This window comes from Lepisosteus oculatus, chromosome 17, assembly GCF_040954835.1.
Source record: "Lepisosteus oculatus isolate fLepOcu1 chromosome 17, fLepOcu1.hap2, whole genome shotgun sequence".
In the NCBI taxonomy this organism is placed as follows: domain Eukaryota; kingdom Metazoa; phylum Chordata; class Actinopteri; order Semionotiformes; family Lepisosteidae; genus Lepisosteus; species Lepisosteus oculatus.
In genome coordinates, this window is record NC_090712.1 from 17,798,419 (window position 1) to 17,814,636 (window position 16,218).

General features: G+C 43.3%; 1 protein-coding gene across 4 annotated transcripts in view; it reads right to left on the reverse strand.

The window, feature by feature from the left end:
• Positions 1 to 13,033, reverse strand: part of LOC102683267 (cullin-9) — a 40,719-nt gene extending 27,686 nt beyond the window's left edge. For all 4 annotated transcript variants that reach the window (XM_069179871.1, XM_069179870.1, XM_069179869.1 and 1 more), the window contains exons 1-4: positions 12,861 to 13,033; positions 10,148 to 10,831; positions 2,246 to 2,400; positions 1,417 to 1,947 (exon numbers count right to left, since the gene is read on the reverse strand). In XM_069179871.1, coding sequence (XP_069035972.1) covers positions 1,417 to 1,947; positions 2,246 to 2,400; positions 10,148 to 10,817 — 1,356 coding nt within the window. In that variant the 5' untranslated portion in view covers positions 10,818 to 10,831; positions 12,861 to 13,033. The remainder of the gene's footprint in view (positions 1 to 1,416; positions 1,948 to 2,245; positions 2,401 to 10,147; positions 10,832 to 12,860) is intronic.
• Positions 13,034 to 16,218: the final 3,185 nt, after the last annotated feature.

Here is a 16,218-nt window from a genome sequence, read left to right on the forward strand (position 1 = left end):
AATGGCTATAAGCCAGAGAGAACTAAATGACTTGAGCTAATCGTGAATGGCACTGCTTGGCCTTACTATGAAACACGGGACTTCACAAGTCATTTTCCAAAATGGAACTAAAAAAAGTATACTATTAAACTTTCTGAAAAAGTTGTGGATGAATTTTCAAGGTGCAAAAGCACCTTAAAATTCCTACTAAAAACTATTCTAATAGATTGTTCAGCAAGCATTTAGATGATACTGATGCTTTCTAGGAATCTTGTTAGCTTTCTTTATGCAAATTATAGTCGTAGAAAATTATGAGCCATTTGGACCTTCAATCCAAATCTTTCAATAAAGAATCACTTAATAATGATAAAGAACAAATTAATAAACAACTGATATTGGACTAACAGGCACATAATGGGAAAGATTTAAGAGTAGACAGTACCCTTTTGAGAAATTTTAGTATGGTACCAAGTGAGACCAATAATCCTTTTCTTTATTACAGAGAAAAGCACATTTCTAGGTATATCAACTTCACACAGGAGAGCTGCGGAGGTCTGGTATAGCCTACAGGTAATCGGATCAGCAACCTAGCCACAATCCTTCTAAAATGATAAATCATCGATTTCAAATCAGCTTGCAATGAAAGTAGGCTCCTTAATACTTACTGTAATATATACTTTCAGAAAACGTAATCATAAAAGATACACTCTTTCACTCAAGCTTTATTTGGAATAGTGTCCCTTAAGTGGAAAAGTACTTTAATCCCACTCGAAAGCATAAGAACAAGAATGAGAACAAATAAGAGAATGCTATTCGCTTTAAGAAGCCAGTTTGTTCACTAGAGGCAAACTGAGCTGATCAACACATCCAGCTTTGAGTAGCTGGTCCCAGACTCCCGAAGAACTTGACTCAAGGTGTGAAACACACAACCTCAGATGCACGTACCAAGAATGTATCCACTGACCTGTACTGCTTGACAGCTTAATGCAATTCCGTAGCAACTGAATTCACGTATTTAAAATCTCAAAAGGTCTTGACCATGCCAATCCAAGGGCCTTCATTAAGACCAAAAACACACGCCCTCCACAACACAAAACGAAAATAGTTTAATAGTAATTGGGACAGAAAACAGCAGAAACGTCTTTACATAGTGAAATCCTGGAAGCATATTGCACTGCTGAAGCTCCTGACAATGTAGGAATCTTTAGAAACTGCATGATGCAAGTCTCGGCTCACTAAGCTAGGAGCCAGTGGACTGCTGAAGGTCCTGGCAACCAGAGATGACAAGACCCCTGAAAATGTAAAACCTTAGGGTAGGAAAGAACTGAAAAAAAAAGCAGAAAAACATATCCAAATGCTCATCTTACAAATCCTGGAAAACAGTAAGACTTTCTCGGCTGTAGCCATCTGACAAGATCAGGCGCGGGGACCACGCACCTGTACCGGAGGCGAGCCGTCGTTGCTGTATCTGAACTCCCCCTCGTCCCCAGCGCTGACCTCCTCGTAGTCCTCCAGCATGCGGACCAGCATGCCGCTCTTCAGGTTGTCCTGCACGTACTCCACGTAGGCGGAGCGGCTGGCGAAGTCGGTGCGCGTCTTGAAGCCGTTGGCCGCCTTCTTCTTGGGCGGCGAGGCGGCCAGGATGGTGGGGGACGGGGTGCTGCGGGGCTGGAAGATGGAGCGGATGACCTTCTGCTGCTCCTCCTCGGCCGAGGCCAGCAGGGCGGCGGGGATGGGCTGCCGGTTGCGGTCCCAGCCCATGACGCGGACCAGCTCGGAGATGAGGTTGGCCATGGCCATGGTGAACTCGAACTCCCGCTGCGCGCGGGACTGCTCCGTCAGGTGCGGGGCGGAGGCGCAGTCCTGCCGCTCCGAGCTCTGCTCCACCCCGCTGTTGTTCAGCTTGTCCATGAGCGACGTCACACACAGGTAGCGCTTCACCAGCGAAAACAGCAGCTTCCCCGGAATCTGCAGATGCAGACAGAGCAACATCAACACCTCTTCCTACCCCAGAAACACATCTGATTTACCAGTTATATAAACCCTGAAGTCTTGCATGCATTAAGTAACACTAACACAATGCAGTGGGCATATTTTGGATGGGCATGCCAAGATTTTCATCAAACCCAGTTTAATTTAAAATCCCAAATATTTAAATTTTAAAAAATCATTTTCGTGACATATTCAGACTGACACGTCCACATTAATATACACAGAGCAATACGCCAACGTCTACTTGCTGTTTTCACAGTGATGAGGCTGTTACCTGGGGCAAGTGAATGCCCTCAAAAGAGATGCCATGCTCCTCTGAAGAGGTGGTTTCAGCAAATAACTCAAGGAGGGTGTAGCGATTGTCAAAATCCATGTGCTGCTCAATGCCATCTTGCTGACTGAGGGACAGGAGGACATAAGCACGACTCCCTAAAGAAAGAAAGGCAAATCTGTAAGAGATCAACCACCCATACTGCTCAAGACTAACTGCACACATGCAAAAGAGCACAGCCAGACAGTGAAAAAACAAATAATCCTAACAAAGTACAGATACCCTTGTGAACAGAAGAAAATGCCAATAATACGTAAGCACTACACTGACTTATTTTAAATTTCTAACAACCCTAAATCAAACTTGCTTTAATACCACAATTTAAAAGCGGTAAATGAGGACTATAAAATCATGTTGAAACTAAAACCCATGCAAATATCACATCACATTGAGACGCACAATATTATTGCATTAAAGAATACAAAATTAAAGTATATTTACTTTTTTTTTCACAAAGTAAATATACTGTAGGGGCTCAACATTCTCAAGGGTTCGGTGCAGAGAACCATCACAAACAGCCAAATTTGCATCTAGTCCACTCCTATACCATCACATTATACAACAGTATACAGTACCCAATGCTTTAAAGACATATATAAGGGCAGAATTACTTATTGAAGTTATAATGCATTGTTTTTAAGTTAAATTAAAATTGATCAGCTAAAAGAAATAATAGCAATCAAACTTATAGCAATTCCTTAAGATAAACAACATGAATCCCTCCTCTCTATCCAGTGGATGCCTGCACTTTCTCCGTCTTCATGATTAGCTTGTCCATCGACACGCCATGCCGAGTGTGGATGCTTGGTAGTGGGTACTTGGGCAAGCGGCAGGGAGAGGCTCGCTAGCAGGATACCACTGCACTGTGCTGCACATTTTAAGAAGAAAAAAAAACCTATGGCTTGCCCTTGTTTTGCTTCAGGACAGATTTTAAGAACTTGAAAGAATGCATCTCCATTTAGCCCTTCTAGACAAAAATATAGATATAAGATTTTATAGATATGAAAATCTATGCTATGACATACTGAAAACCACTAAGATGGATAAGTCAAACTGTGCTTTCATTCTAGTTTTGTAAATGTATCTCACAACTGTGTGAAAACTGAAGGAAAGTTCTCAGCTGCAAAAGAAAATGTCCAATTACTCTTCTCTTCATACACCTCCCAGTTAGATATAACCAGAGGTTGTAAGTCGTTAGCACAGGAAGCAAAAAACCTAGTTGGTTCTGTGTTCTTTCAAATCTTCTACGCATTTTCACTGCAAACAGACACTGCATAAAGACCGAGTTGGTCTTGTGATAAACAGCACTCAGGCAGAGTTTAACTTAACCAAACTCAGCTATATTCAGTGAACTGTGTGCCACTGCTTGGGGAATCCTGGTCACGTTAACGTTAAGTCACCTATAAAGATAAAATGATGACATATAATAAACCTGAACTGGTGATGTCTGGACCACAGGGCTTAATGGACCAATCACTTGCTCCAGTTCGGATATCATCTCAATTTAACACGATTCCCCACATTTTCCCTAATGCATGCTTGTTGCTGGACATGTGTTGAAATCAACAGCTGCTCAAAGACAGAAGGTTGGACAGGCAAAACCTGTAATTACAGATACCTGTAATTGAGATTTATGAATGACAATGATGGGAATTTTACAGATCCGAAAATAGTGAACTCTTATGCAATTTTATGTTTGGTATATCAGCAATTGAGCTTTCAGGATATTGCTGCTGTTCCCACTTGTTTTGTGAAACTGTGTTTAAGCCAAGAGCTTTCACATGTAACGGCTGATACTTTTCTTTATATAAAGGCTTTATGTAAGGCTTGGAGTAAGGAGGTTTTGTTTTTCCACCTATATTCAATTATTCTGTAATTCCACTACAAAATGAAAGTGAACTGAAACAAAGAAAGTATACCGAAAATGGGCTTTATTGCTCTGTGGGCATTTATAGTGTCTGGTTTTTCAGATCAGATTCACAGATCATCGTCCAAGAGCTTAACAGAGTACTGCAAGCACACAGCCTTCTTCAAAGCATGCTCATGCTCTTCTACGACAATGTGATGCAATGTGATCTACGACAGCTAGATGTCTGAAGAAGGCCAGGTCCATTCTCAAGGACCCCAGTCATCCCAGTCACAAACTGTTTTCCCAGGTCTATGAAGTGCAGCCTCCTGTACACAACGCAGTGGTGAAAGTGAAAAAAAATTTCATGTTTACATTTCTAAGCAGGAAGTATGAACAACGTGATAAAGACTTACATGTAAGAGCCTGGAGCTCTTAGAAATTGAAACGGACCAAGCTGCATGAAATAGTAATCCGATCCGTTTCCCTTTGGTCGCGTTTCTGTGTGCTCAACCATCCTTTCGTAGTAACGTTACACAACATAATTCCCACCAAAAGGCAATTAGCAGTCGGTGCATTTTGCCAGACCCCAAGATAACAAAATGAATGTCGCCAAGTGAGCATGATTTATCATTATTAACCATTAGTCATATCATAAATGTGATTGTACATTACATTATTCATGTTCTGTTGAAAAGAACACTGTTGCTTGTTTTTGTCAAGTGTTGAACGGGACAACTGCACAGCCACATACATCAATTAGTGAACTGCAGGTAAATGTGGGTTAAAAGGATTAGGAAACAGGATCACCTATGAAATCTGGATTTCAAGATCAAAGAGCTTATTGGCTGTTATGTTTATTGAAAAGCACAACACCGGAATTTGCCGAGTGAACCGTGAAACAATCTAGTGTAGATGGTGAAAAAAACAACAATTTTGTTTACAGGTTAAGGAAATCGGAATGCCGACTAAAATGAATAACCAGCTTCAGATGAATTCTAATTCCTTCATACGCAAAAGGTTTTGGTAAAATTATGATACTGACACTTTTTAAGATAAATATTTTTTATATTTCATAAATATTCTATTAAAAAAGTGACCTATTCCATTTCAAATAAAACTACCCAGTAAAGTCTTGACCACGTTTTATGAGCCCTTTGGGCAAAAGCTGGGTGTGTCAAACTTGAAAGTCTAACTGGTGATGCATATTTCCTGTAACTGACTTGGAGTCAAGAGGAGTGTGGGCTTCAGGACTGCAATGGACAGAACTGATTCAGGAATGAATCATCACGGAGATGGGTGGAGATGGCACACTTACTGACCCCCCCCGCCATGACTCACAACAGCATGACTGCCTCCCAGGCCTGACATCACCAACCAGACTGAAGAGCCTGAACACGTTTCAGATAACCGGTCATTTCTTTCATGTGAAACCAACTCACCTAGCAAATAACTAAACCTCTGAAAAAATCAGGTGCACGTATATCGACAATAAAACCCTCTTAAAACTCTTAAAGATTACAGGCCTAAGTCCCCCTTTTCAAAACCCTCCACTGAGCCAGCAACGCAAACAAGCCTGTAACACTCTTATCATAAATGCGGGAAAGGTGCCCACGTTATTGAGAGTGGCTCATGTGAAGTTGTGAATTAATGCGTTTTTCAGTTTCGAAGCACACCTCTTGGAAACTTCAGTCTTTTTCTAAGTATTTGCTGGAACAATAACATAATTAAATGTTTGTTAACATTTTCAACAAGCGAGTTCTCTCAGTGCTAGACTACTGTATGTGTATGCAAAACCTATTAATTGCAGTGAAAAGTAAGCTTAAAGGACTAGAGATTTGATCTGGTAGATTTGTGATACGCACAGTGTAAAACCTCCCCACTTTTCACCACAAGCTATAATATCAAACGTGCATATGCAAATATCTGAAATACTCCCTGAAGATGGCTCAGTGCCCGAGAAAGAAAGAGATCACCTTCAAACTACAAAATACAGATGGCCATATCAAGTGCACAAGCCAAGACCATAAACAGCTTCAAGTCTGACTTTCACACGTCAGAGGAATGAGAAAGATCTCTTCTGCAACTCTGTATGCCACCCCAATGGAAAATTCATCTACCAAGCCATGAATTATTGGGGTATCTGCTAGAGATGTGCTTTGGCAATTTCAGTTCAGTTAGGTTACAGTTACATTTTACTTTTAGAAACATGATGGTCAGTTTGGTTTTGTCTAAGCCTGACTAGTAATATTGGGAAAAGCGTATTTGCATGACTATCGCAAAATGTTTTGCCAGCACACTGGATACTACCTATAGGTTGAGATCTTTTGCTACTTTTCACTATGTTATTGGTATTTTGTTTTTCCTGGAAGTAGTAGTACTGGTAAGAGGTAACAAAGATGACATGTTTTGCAGATGTGAAACAGCTGATTGGAGAGACCCATCTGCTGAATGTGATCGACTGGGTTGTGATCAGACGAGAAAGGTTAAGGTCAGAATATAAACAGCGACATCTGAAAAATAATCAGCTAATGCCCCCCCCTCAGTCACAAATAAGTTGATCTCTAAATGAATAAATGTGCTTTCAATCACATCAAAAACAACGGTTAGCTGTCCATGCAGTCTGAGCAGGAAGAATGCTTTCTGGATTGTGTATCTGTTATATGAAATACAAACAACACACTGACAGACTATAGTTGTCTGCATGTTCCAGATCTGAGGACAGTGTATGATGTTTTAATAAATTCATTTTACTTGATTGATGTTTTTAACAAAATAAAGAGATTAAATTATGTCTTTATGTAAAAACTGTGGTATATACTCAAACCAGTGTATTTGCTGGAGCAATGTGGGTACAGAACCTCACCTTTGCAATAGCAACAGCATCACCACCTCAGATCTAAACCAGAGATGCAGTACCAACTCCGATCAGGATAACAGGACCCTTACTGCTATCTAGTGCACTGTTCACCATTTGTAACAGAGCAAACAGATATTAAGAAAAGGAAATGAAGTCACCACTTTCAGATTTCACTTCAGTGGTGATGTGAAAGAGGGTAACACATTGGCGAGAAGCAAGCACAGGGGAATTTTAAGAAACCGTCTCTCCAAATGTCTGAAAGCCACAAATTTTCCGTGTTCCTCAAAGATGTACAGCACATGCAGTACACTATGCATTATGAGTGGTTAATTGAAAATTGGCTGATCACAACAGTATTGCACATTAAATTATTTTTTCAGAGCAATGTGTTCTTTGCCAAAGGGTGGAACACAAACATACTAAATTAAAAAAGAAGGCTTCCCATAGTTCATGGGTTTTCCTAAAAAACTATGAGGTAGACCAATTAAAATTCAAAACAGCAGACATGCACATTGTCAGTTGGCTTCTGTAGTCTGTTTGCATGAATGGTATGAGAACTGGTATTTTTCTTGGCTAGATAATTATGCAAAAGACATTTCAAAAACAGATAAAATGGAATGATGACCCTTCTCACAAGGCAGGTTTGCACCTCAGCATTAGAATAACACGATCTGATCTCATTGTTGGCCAACTGAAAATCTCATTTCCCCCAACAGAGACAGTATAGTTTCTGTTTTACAGAAAGGAATGTCTACAATTTTACATCATGCTGACAACATGTGAATGTGCAAACTATTGCTTATGGTTAAGAAGCAAGGCATTTAATCAAGACACTGCTGCTGCTTAAACACAGGCTGTCCCCTCCAATTAGAGATCAATTCCAATTAATCTTCAGATGACTAGTCATTTCAACCGATGCCACATACTTTCCCAGTTTGGCAAACTACAATTGATAATGAAGATTTGACAGGCCATGTGCCCTCCTCCTTCTCAGTTTAGAGGACAGATGCTTCATTACTAAAGAATTCTGATCCAACTAAAATTCACTCAAGTCCAAGGTTCTCAAACATTCTCCAAAACAACAAATGTGAACTACTCCCTGATAAATCGCACACCAGATGACATACAATGGCAAAGCACTGAAAGTATCAGAGGCTGCAGCGAAGCAAGTTTATTTTCATCAGCTACTCTTTAGGTCATTGCTACTCAGAGCTACAGAGTTGAAACCACATGAAACAACACATACATACTTGCAAATACATCTCAAATTGATTAAAACTGCATTCCAATAATGCTTTTAACTTACACTTAAATTCTCTTGAAGAGTGCTGGTCTGCCTGGTGTACAATGTACTTAAACAAACAGAAGGGACGACAGCAAAACTCTTGCACTAGACTTTGCAAATGGTTGTGCTAGAAAAACGTATAATCTGCAGATCTGAGAGTGTGCAGTGCAAGAAATCGAACAAGCAGCTCCTGAAAATAGAAAGGACCTTGATCATGAAGAGCTCTGTATGTTAAGCACTGGGTTTGCTTAGTGTGAGAAGTTAGTCTTGCAGCCGCATTGTGAACATGCGGAAACATTCTGATTTTAGCACAGGGGTGATGAGCAAACAAGGAATCGTGAAAAGCCATTTGTTGTAACCATTCTTCACAGAATTCTGTCAATACCTCTACATCTCTTAAACCAGGCACAAGATTCAATCTAGCTGTAGCTTCAGGAGATGGAAAAATGCAGCATAAAACTGCAATTTATGCAATACTAATTCACAAATATTTTTCCTCATAATATCAATCCTATCTACAGATAAAGAAATACAGTACCTAACAACTCTTGACTCATGAGAGATAGCAGTTAGGCGGTTTTCTCAGCCATCACTAACAAGCTCCAAACACAGCAAGTGCTCTCTCATGGTAAGAATTACTGGGCAGCCAAAGCACCTTTGCCTCTGAATAAGTTAATCTTTTACAGCAAATAAAACTGACAGAAATGACAGCTTGTTGTGACAGTTATGTAACAAAACAAAGAAAAACACAATCCAAAACATAGCCTAGTTTCTATTCCACTGACAGTTTCGTCTGAGTTTTCTCATTAGTCTTTACTAAAACTCAAAGGTTGCTTGATATATGAGCCAAACAAAATGATCCACCTATAAATATGCTTTTAAAAGATATCAACATCAGACGAGCTGGGGCCAAGTAAATGGAAAAAAACATGCTACCCCCACTCATCATTAGAACTATCTGGCCCTGATGCAATAATCTTTTGTTATGTATTTAAAGTATCTGTAATTAAAGAAATGAAAGATGTTTATGTTTTCAAGAATACAGTCATAATGTGCAAGTCTGTGGGTCACAGTGACTGACTAATTTACTGCTTCTTATTTTCACGATTTGCATTGTTTATCGTGAATAAAACCTCTTCCTATTTTAAATCTGTATTTTAGGCAGCTTAAGATAGTATATACTTGCATGGGTTAGAGATCTTAAAACTTTCTAAACTACAGAGCCGGCTATGATTGGTTTTAAAAAAATAAGGCCTCATCTGACAATGGGTGTGCAGCATCCTGACAAATAAACAACACATTAAAAGAGAAGAGGTCAGACTGCAACCATGTAGCTGTGCATTGTGGAGAGAAGCACAGACTGGAAATAGAGATGCATTCTAGTGATTACAATGCCTGAACTCGCTGAAAACGAAACTCTGAAAAAGGCAAGATAAAGCACAACTGAGGACCAAGCAACACCACCCTCAATACTAATAAAGTTACAGAATAATTAAACAAGTCAAAAGGACAACATTTCAGTCCAGGTATTGCGAATTTCACTGAAAATAATGAAGTTTAGATTAGAGATGCGGGTCTGTAATACTGCACATCAGCTGTATAATTTATAGCCCATCTCCATCGGCACTGGAAAAAGTCAATACTAACCAACCGTGCCTAAAGAGAATGGGGAAAAAACTGCGTGGAAAAAAACAAAATCCAATCAAAACGGATTCACAAGTCAAGTCGGGACCTGGGTGGCTAATCGGTGCTGTGGCCAGGGGGGAAGAATGAAGCCAGCCGTTGTCAGGTAGCGGTAAGGGACGTGCCAGCGAGAGGAGCAGAAAGGGATGGATGGCGGTGTGCTGGGCTTACCTGCGTCATGCGAGGCCAGGGCTCTGAGCATCTTGCCTGCGCTGCGGCGGGTCTGCCGCTCCTTGTTACACAGCAGCTCCATGAGCAGGTCCAGAGCGCCCGTCTCCTTGAAGACGCCCACCAGCGAGCCGATGCTGGCGTAGGCGCTGAGCACGTGGATGGTGTGCGTGATGCTGATGGCGGTGTCCATCTCGCTCTTCTTGGCCATCTGCTTGTGCGCCCGGCGCACCAGGTTCTTCACGTCGTTCTTCATGTCGCAGAGCTCCACCTCGTCGAAGGTGACGTCGGAGGGGAACTCGCTGCTGGGCTGCTCCTCCTTCACCGCCCTCTGGGGGTCGCTCTTGCGCTTGCCCAGCAGGGTGGGGCAGTTGGCGTACACGTCCTCCGTCGACATCCACATCAGAATGTTCTCGGTCTTGCTGTCGCTGGAGGAGCCGCCGCCCCCGCCGCCGCCGCCGCCGCCGCCCCCCACCCCGCCGCCGCCGCCGCCGGCCTCGCCCCCGCCGCCGCCCGACCCGCCGCCCTCGTCCACGGCCAGCACGCTCCAGCGGATCAGGTACTCCGTCTGGCCGTCGTGCGTGCGCCGCTGCCGGATGAGCTCCTCGGGGTACGCCTGCAGCCTGGGCCCCAGCTGCACCAGCAGGTTCCCGTTCCTGCGCTCGCCCACCATGGCCGGCCTGAGACCTGCGCGGGGGGGGGCAGAAGGTCAGTACAGGACTCCGGGCTCTCGCCACGCCCTCTCTGTGCAGCACTGGGCTTCAACACACGGGGCTCGCGTTATCGCCAGGTTTAATGCTTGATAGCGCCCAGAGCATTCAAATTGCTACCAATTTGAATAGTAAAGAGCAGTGCGGACTCTCAAGAGACCACATTTAAGTGCATCGATGCATATTGCGTAACTGAGCACAAAGGCTATACAGCGGTTTTCAGCGGTAGTAACAGAGCAACAGGACACAACCCGCATTTAAAGCTTCCCAAACAAGATGCTTGAGTGGCCCCTCGCATATGAATGCAAATGGGGAAAAAAAATATATCATTGATGACATAAGCCTAGTGGTTCGCAACAGCTGGTTTCCAAGCAGGTGACCCGGGTTCGACTCCCGAGCCGGAATGGAACAGGGAGCTGTGGGAGCTGCCATGTCCAGCGGCGTCATCACACTGCAGCCCGACCTCATCGGGGCTCGGTAGCTAAGCAAGGCTGGGCCCTGCTCACTACTGGGAAGGGACACTGCTAGGGCAAACCAGGTTGCCATGACAAGTGCTTGCCAGTGGACCAGTAGATGGCGCTGTTCCCAGACCTGCTGCATAGTGGGGGTACTCACACAGGTCACCCAGTTAGGTACTGCAATTCAGGGGCTCCCATCTGTGCAGTGTATGTGATCCTTTATTGTTAACTATTAAATAGGACAGTAACCCAAGAGAACTGTTAACCACTCTTGTCCCAAATACACACAACATTCAAGCAGCAACAAGGGACATTCTCCACAAACGATGATCATTCTGAAATTAGTTACATCGCAGGCAGTGGGAAATAAAAGCTTGTTTAATCGAGTCAAAAATACGAGAATGTTCAGCAGTTCTCCAGGGAACACTAACCAATGAAAAGCTATCAGAAACTGAAGAACAAGCTCTCCTTTTTGAATTTATACATGTAATTTTAAACCTCACGTTCTGAGGTTACAGACGGCGTGATAAACTATTAAAATGGTATACGACCCAAAACAAATTTTCGAACTTTCTTTTTGGAATCATTTTTGGAAAATGATTTTTTTTAAAACCCGATTGTACCAGTACTTCAACAGGTCTGCATGGAATAAAGTCTGAAAAATCACCAACTTTCCTCAACAAAAACCGAAACAGACGAAAACGATTCTAAAAGGCCGCATTTCCGTTCAGTTCAACACCTTGACGATCTAGCCCCGTTTCCAAGCTGTTTTCTGTAAAGAGACAGCTCGAAAAGTCATCAGAAACTCACTTAAAATGTCATGTGTCATCACCCTGTGCCAAACCCAACCCCTTCACTCAGACACATCCCTCGTTTTTTAATTTAATCGGCACTCCGCCACTTATAAACTAGAAACCGTCTTCTAGTTCAAAGAGTTGCATGAGATAGAAACCGAAAGCGTAGCTTTTTAAAAAAAAACAGATACATGAATGAATGGTGTACATGTATAATCTGTCACGACACTGATGTGCTCCGTCCGAGAGGTGTTACAGTTGACCCGGGAGCTGATCCAATGCTGCTGAAAAATAATCTGAGATGCCGCTACCGGCTTCAGCGCCGACAAGCAACTGGAGCTACCGAGAGGGAAACATCTGCACGGATTTCGAAGAAAAACCGTACACCAAGCTGGGTAACGCAGTTGTAAAACAATCTCGTTTTATTCTTTGTGACAGTTACCAACAGTTCCTTTTCTCCCCGCCCGCTGTATCCCTTGCGTGTGGCTCATTTTCCTGCCATGACATCAGACCAACCCCAGCTAAATGAGTCAGCTCAAATGAATATAATAAAGAATCACGGCCGGACAGGATAAGATGGAGTGGAGGGGGGGGCAACTGGACTGCGCTTCTAACGCGGTCCACGTCACCGCCGTCCCCCCCTACACGCCCGCGGCTCTCCGCCCGGCCGGCAGCGCTTTCACTCGAGCTCGGAGGCGCGGCAAGGCCTACAGCCAACACCACCCGCCGACGGGCAAGGCTGCGTCTCCCCTACCTCCAGTCACTCGCAGCCTCCCCGTCTTCTCTGCTGATCCCCTCAGCCGACAAGACTTCGCCCTTCGCCTCGAAGTGGCTTTTCCCAGCCTGCTACAATCCCCGAGCCTGCTCCGTTCGGTTCGGCGGACGCAACCCGTATCGAACCGGACTATGGAAGCGACTTCTGCAAGTTTATCGCGCACTACGTCACTACGGGTCGCCGAGTGGGAAAAACGCGCGCAAGGGCCCTCCGTTGGAGCGCACACACCCCTTCTCACAAGACAGCACACTGCAGCATTGAAATCACACACCCGCGCCACTTTCTTGTGCTTATCATAGATCATGTAGTTGCACAAGTCCGTATAGCAAATCTCAGCTCTCTAAAGTGATCTACTTGTCAAGATATTGCTCAGCATTTTCGAGGATTTTGAGACGCAACAGAAGGAGATTTAGGTGGGTTCCACACCTTGATCCTAGAGGGGTCACCTTACCTTCAGGTTTTTGCTCCAGCCGTGGGGCAAAAACTCTCATTTACTCTGGGATTAGCTGTTCCTAATCGCAGACTAATTGATTCCAGTTATCTATTCAGGCATATTCTTTCAGCTCTTACAGGGTCAAATGGGATATATCGTCGGTTTCAGCCTCGTACCAATCTCTGCTTTTCAGAACTTTTCTAATTAAGCTCTGTTACTTGAAATCCAACAAACCAAATCTCTGGAGAAGAAAAAAAACTCATTGTGGGAGAGTTTCATACATTGTCATAACCGTCTGTGTCTGTTCAACAGAATGTAATCGACTATTAAAAGCTGTTAAATCAGAATTAAGGTTGAGCAAGCTGAGACAAAGCTCCTTAAAGTTGAGTATGATGAAGCTGCTGGGATCCTGAGGAGGGGTGAGTTTTGAAACCCGGGCCTGAGGGTAGAAACAAGTTTACCAAAAGTCTAAACAAGCAAGCAGATCAATTAAAGTAATCAATTAGTATGGGAGACTGAGAGACGAGGTAGAATACAAACCAGCAGACACAGCAGACTTCCGGGGTTGAGAGGCGGGAAACACTGATTTAACTTATACTATCATAGCATGTATATAATCTTACAACTATCATACATTAAAACTACCTCTGCTTTCAAATACAGGAAAAAATCCACTCTTCTGCTAAATACAAACATTACTGAAGTGATAATGAATTACATCATTTTTACTACTCAAATATAAGACTCCTGATGGTTATTGCTTTTATGATCGCAGTGAGTTAAAACAATAACACTGTCATCAGATGAAGGACTTTATTTGACAGTTCAGTTAAAAACGTTACAAACACAAGATGTGTTATAGGCTGCAAAATATTTAAGAGTTACAATTGAGGAAAATACCCCAGCAAGTCTTTTGTTAGTAAAGTCTTTACGTTTACAGTAATATGCTCTGGATCACTGCCATTAAGAAAAAGTGAGGTTTCACACCAGAATCGTTTTCTAGACAGTAAAGAACGGTGTAGGGTCAGTTCGTTTTTATTTGTGATGCCTTTAGATTTGTCTTAATTTCCCATTGGCATTGGATGATGTGAACATCCAAACATTTAGAGTGTGTGAATGCAAGGTGTAAACAGATATTTTCCTTCTCTTCATCAGATGCACTGTGCTTTGTGTTTTGTGGAGGCTCACAGTCTGATTTTGTTTTGGTGTCGATTGTCCATTTGTGAATTTTAAATCCGCCTCAGATATTATTTCACAGCTCTGATGTGTGGTCCAGGTTCTTTCTTCCTACAAAGAGCTCGAATTGCAGACACACCTAAAACTGATACACTGTAAATGTCTCATTGGTCTTCTCTTGCAGCAGGTTTCCTTTAGGTGAGTACATATCTCCTCCGGCATTCTGCTGATCTCTGTGATTACCGAGTGATGATTTGTGAAATTACTCCATAAACATCTGATTAACACAATGTGGTGTTCGATTACCAATCATTTATAATTGTACTTGATTGGTATCTAACATTTTAAACTTCTGGTTCATATTTATTTGTTTATACTAAAAATCCATCAATTTTCTAACTGCTTCTTCCACATTACAGGGGAGCCCAGAGCCTATCCTGACAAGAACAGGCACAAGGCATGATATACCCTGCATGGGCCACCAGCCCAGTGCAGGACAAACAGACACACACACTCTCCGACCAGGGTCAACCTTCCCAGAAGCCAATTAACCTGCCAGTATGTTTTTGGACTGTGGAAGGACAAAGGAGTACCAAGAAGGAACCCATACAATCACTGGGAGAACATGCGAACTCCACACAGACAGCACCCCAGGAATTGAACCCAGGACTCCAGCACCGCGAGGCGGCAATGCTGAACACTGCTACACCATGCCACCTTCTATATATATATATATTATTTTAAAAATAATTTTATATGCATTATTTTTAGGTTTGTTTCATTATGAAGAAATATTTGCTAAAGAATACTGAATTGATTATTTGCCATTTTAAATTATTTTAATAAAATCGTCAGTTTTTGTTGTTGTTTTTCACTGTTTGACTAGGAGCTACTCGCCCTGCGAATGCACACCGGGCGGAATGAGAAAGTGTTGGCAGACTCCGCCAACCTGCCTGTTCCTCGTCTTAAATTACACACAAGCGGTGTCCCTCACCATCAGCACTGCGTCTCATGAGTGCCCAGGAGGCTATAGAAGTCACGTGTCACCGAGAGCCAAGAGACCCCTGGCTGAATAATCCCACCCTACCCTTGGCAGTGGTCCCCCAGTCGTGTGCCACTGCTTTGGGAACCTTGGAGCGGTTGGCAAGTGAATTAACCCAGGCTCGAACCCTTGGTCAAAGAGTTTAGCCTGCACCCAGGTGAACATCTTTTCTGGTTTAGCCATTCGAAAAGTACCTTGTCTAGATTTCAGTTTGAATCTCCAGCCTGGAGATTGAACATTCTCGCCTGCAGGTCCAGGCCGGGGCAGTAGTGGACGAACTGTCCGCCCTCGTCGCTCTGTCTACGTCTCACCTCCCTTCCCGGCATCACTGGCTGCTCCTGTCGGAGTTTCGCTCCTCTGGAACTCAGTGTCATCTCGTCATCCCACCGCTGACACCAAACGCGACACTTTTTACGGTTTCGTTTTTCAAAACGGAGAGCGGAGATCACGCACATCAGACTGGCTCAGTCTCACAAGCACAGCAACAGCTTTGTTGCCGTAAGGGACACAGCTTAAGACACGTGACTCTGCAGCCCACAGACCCCTCCAGCCCATTGCAAGGGCCCCATATTTGTGCTCCCTGACAAGGTCCTGTGACGTGGACTTGTGTGACCGTTTTCACTCGAGGGGCAAAGGGTATAACAAACTCCCTCCAAACTAGAGTTCCAGAGAGGTCTTCCGCGGAC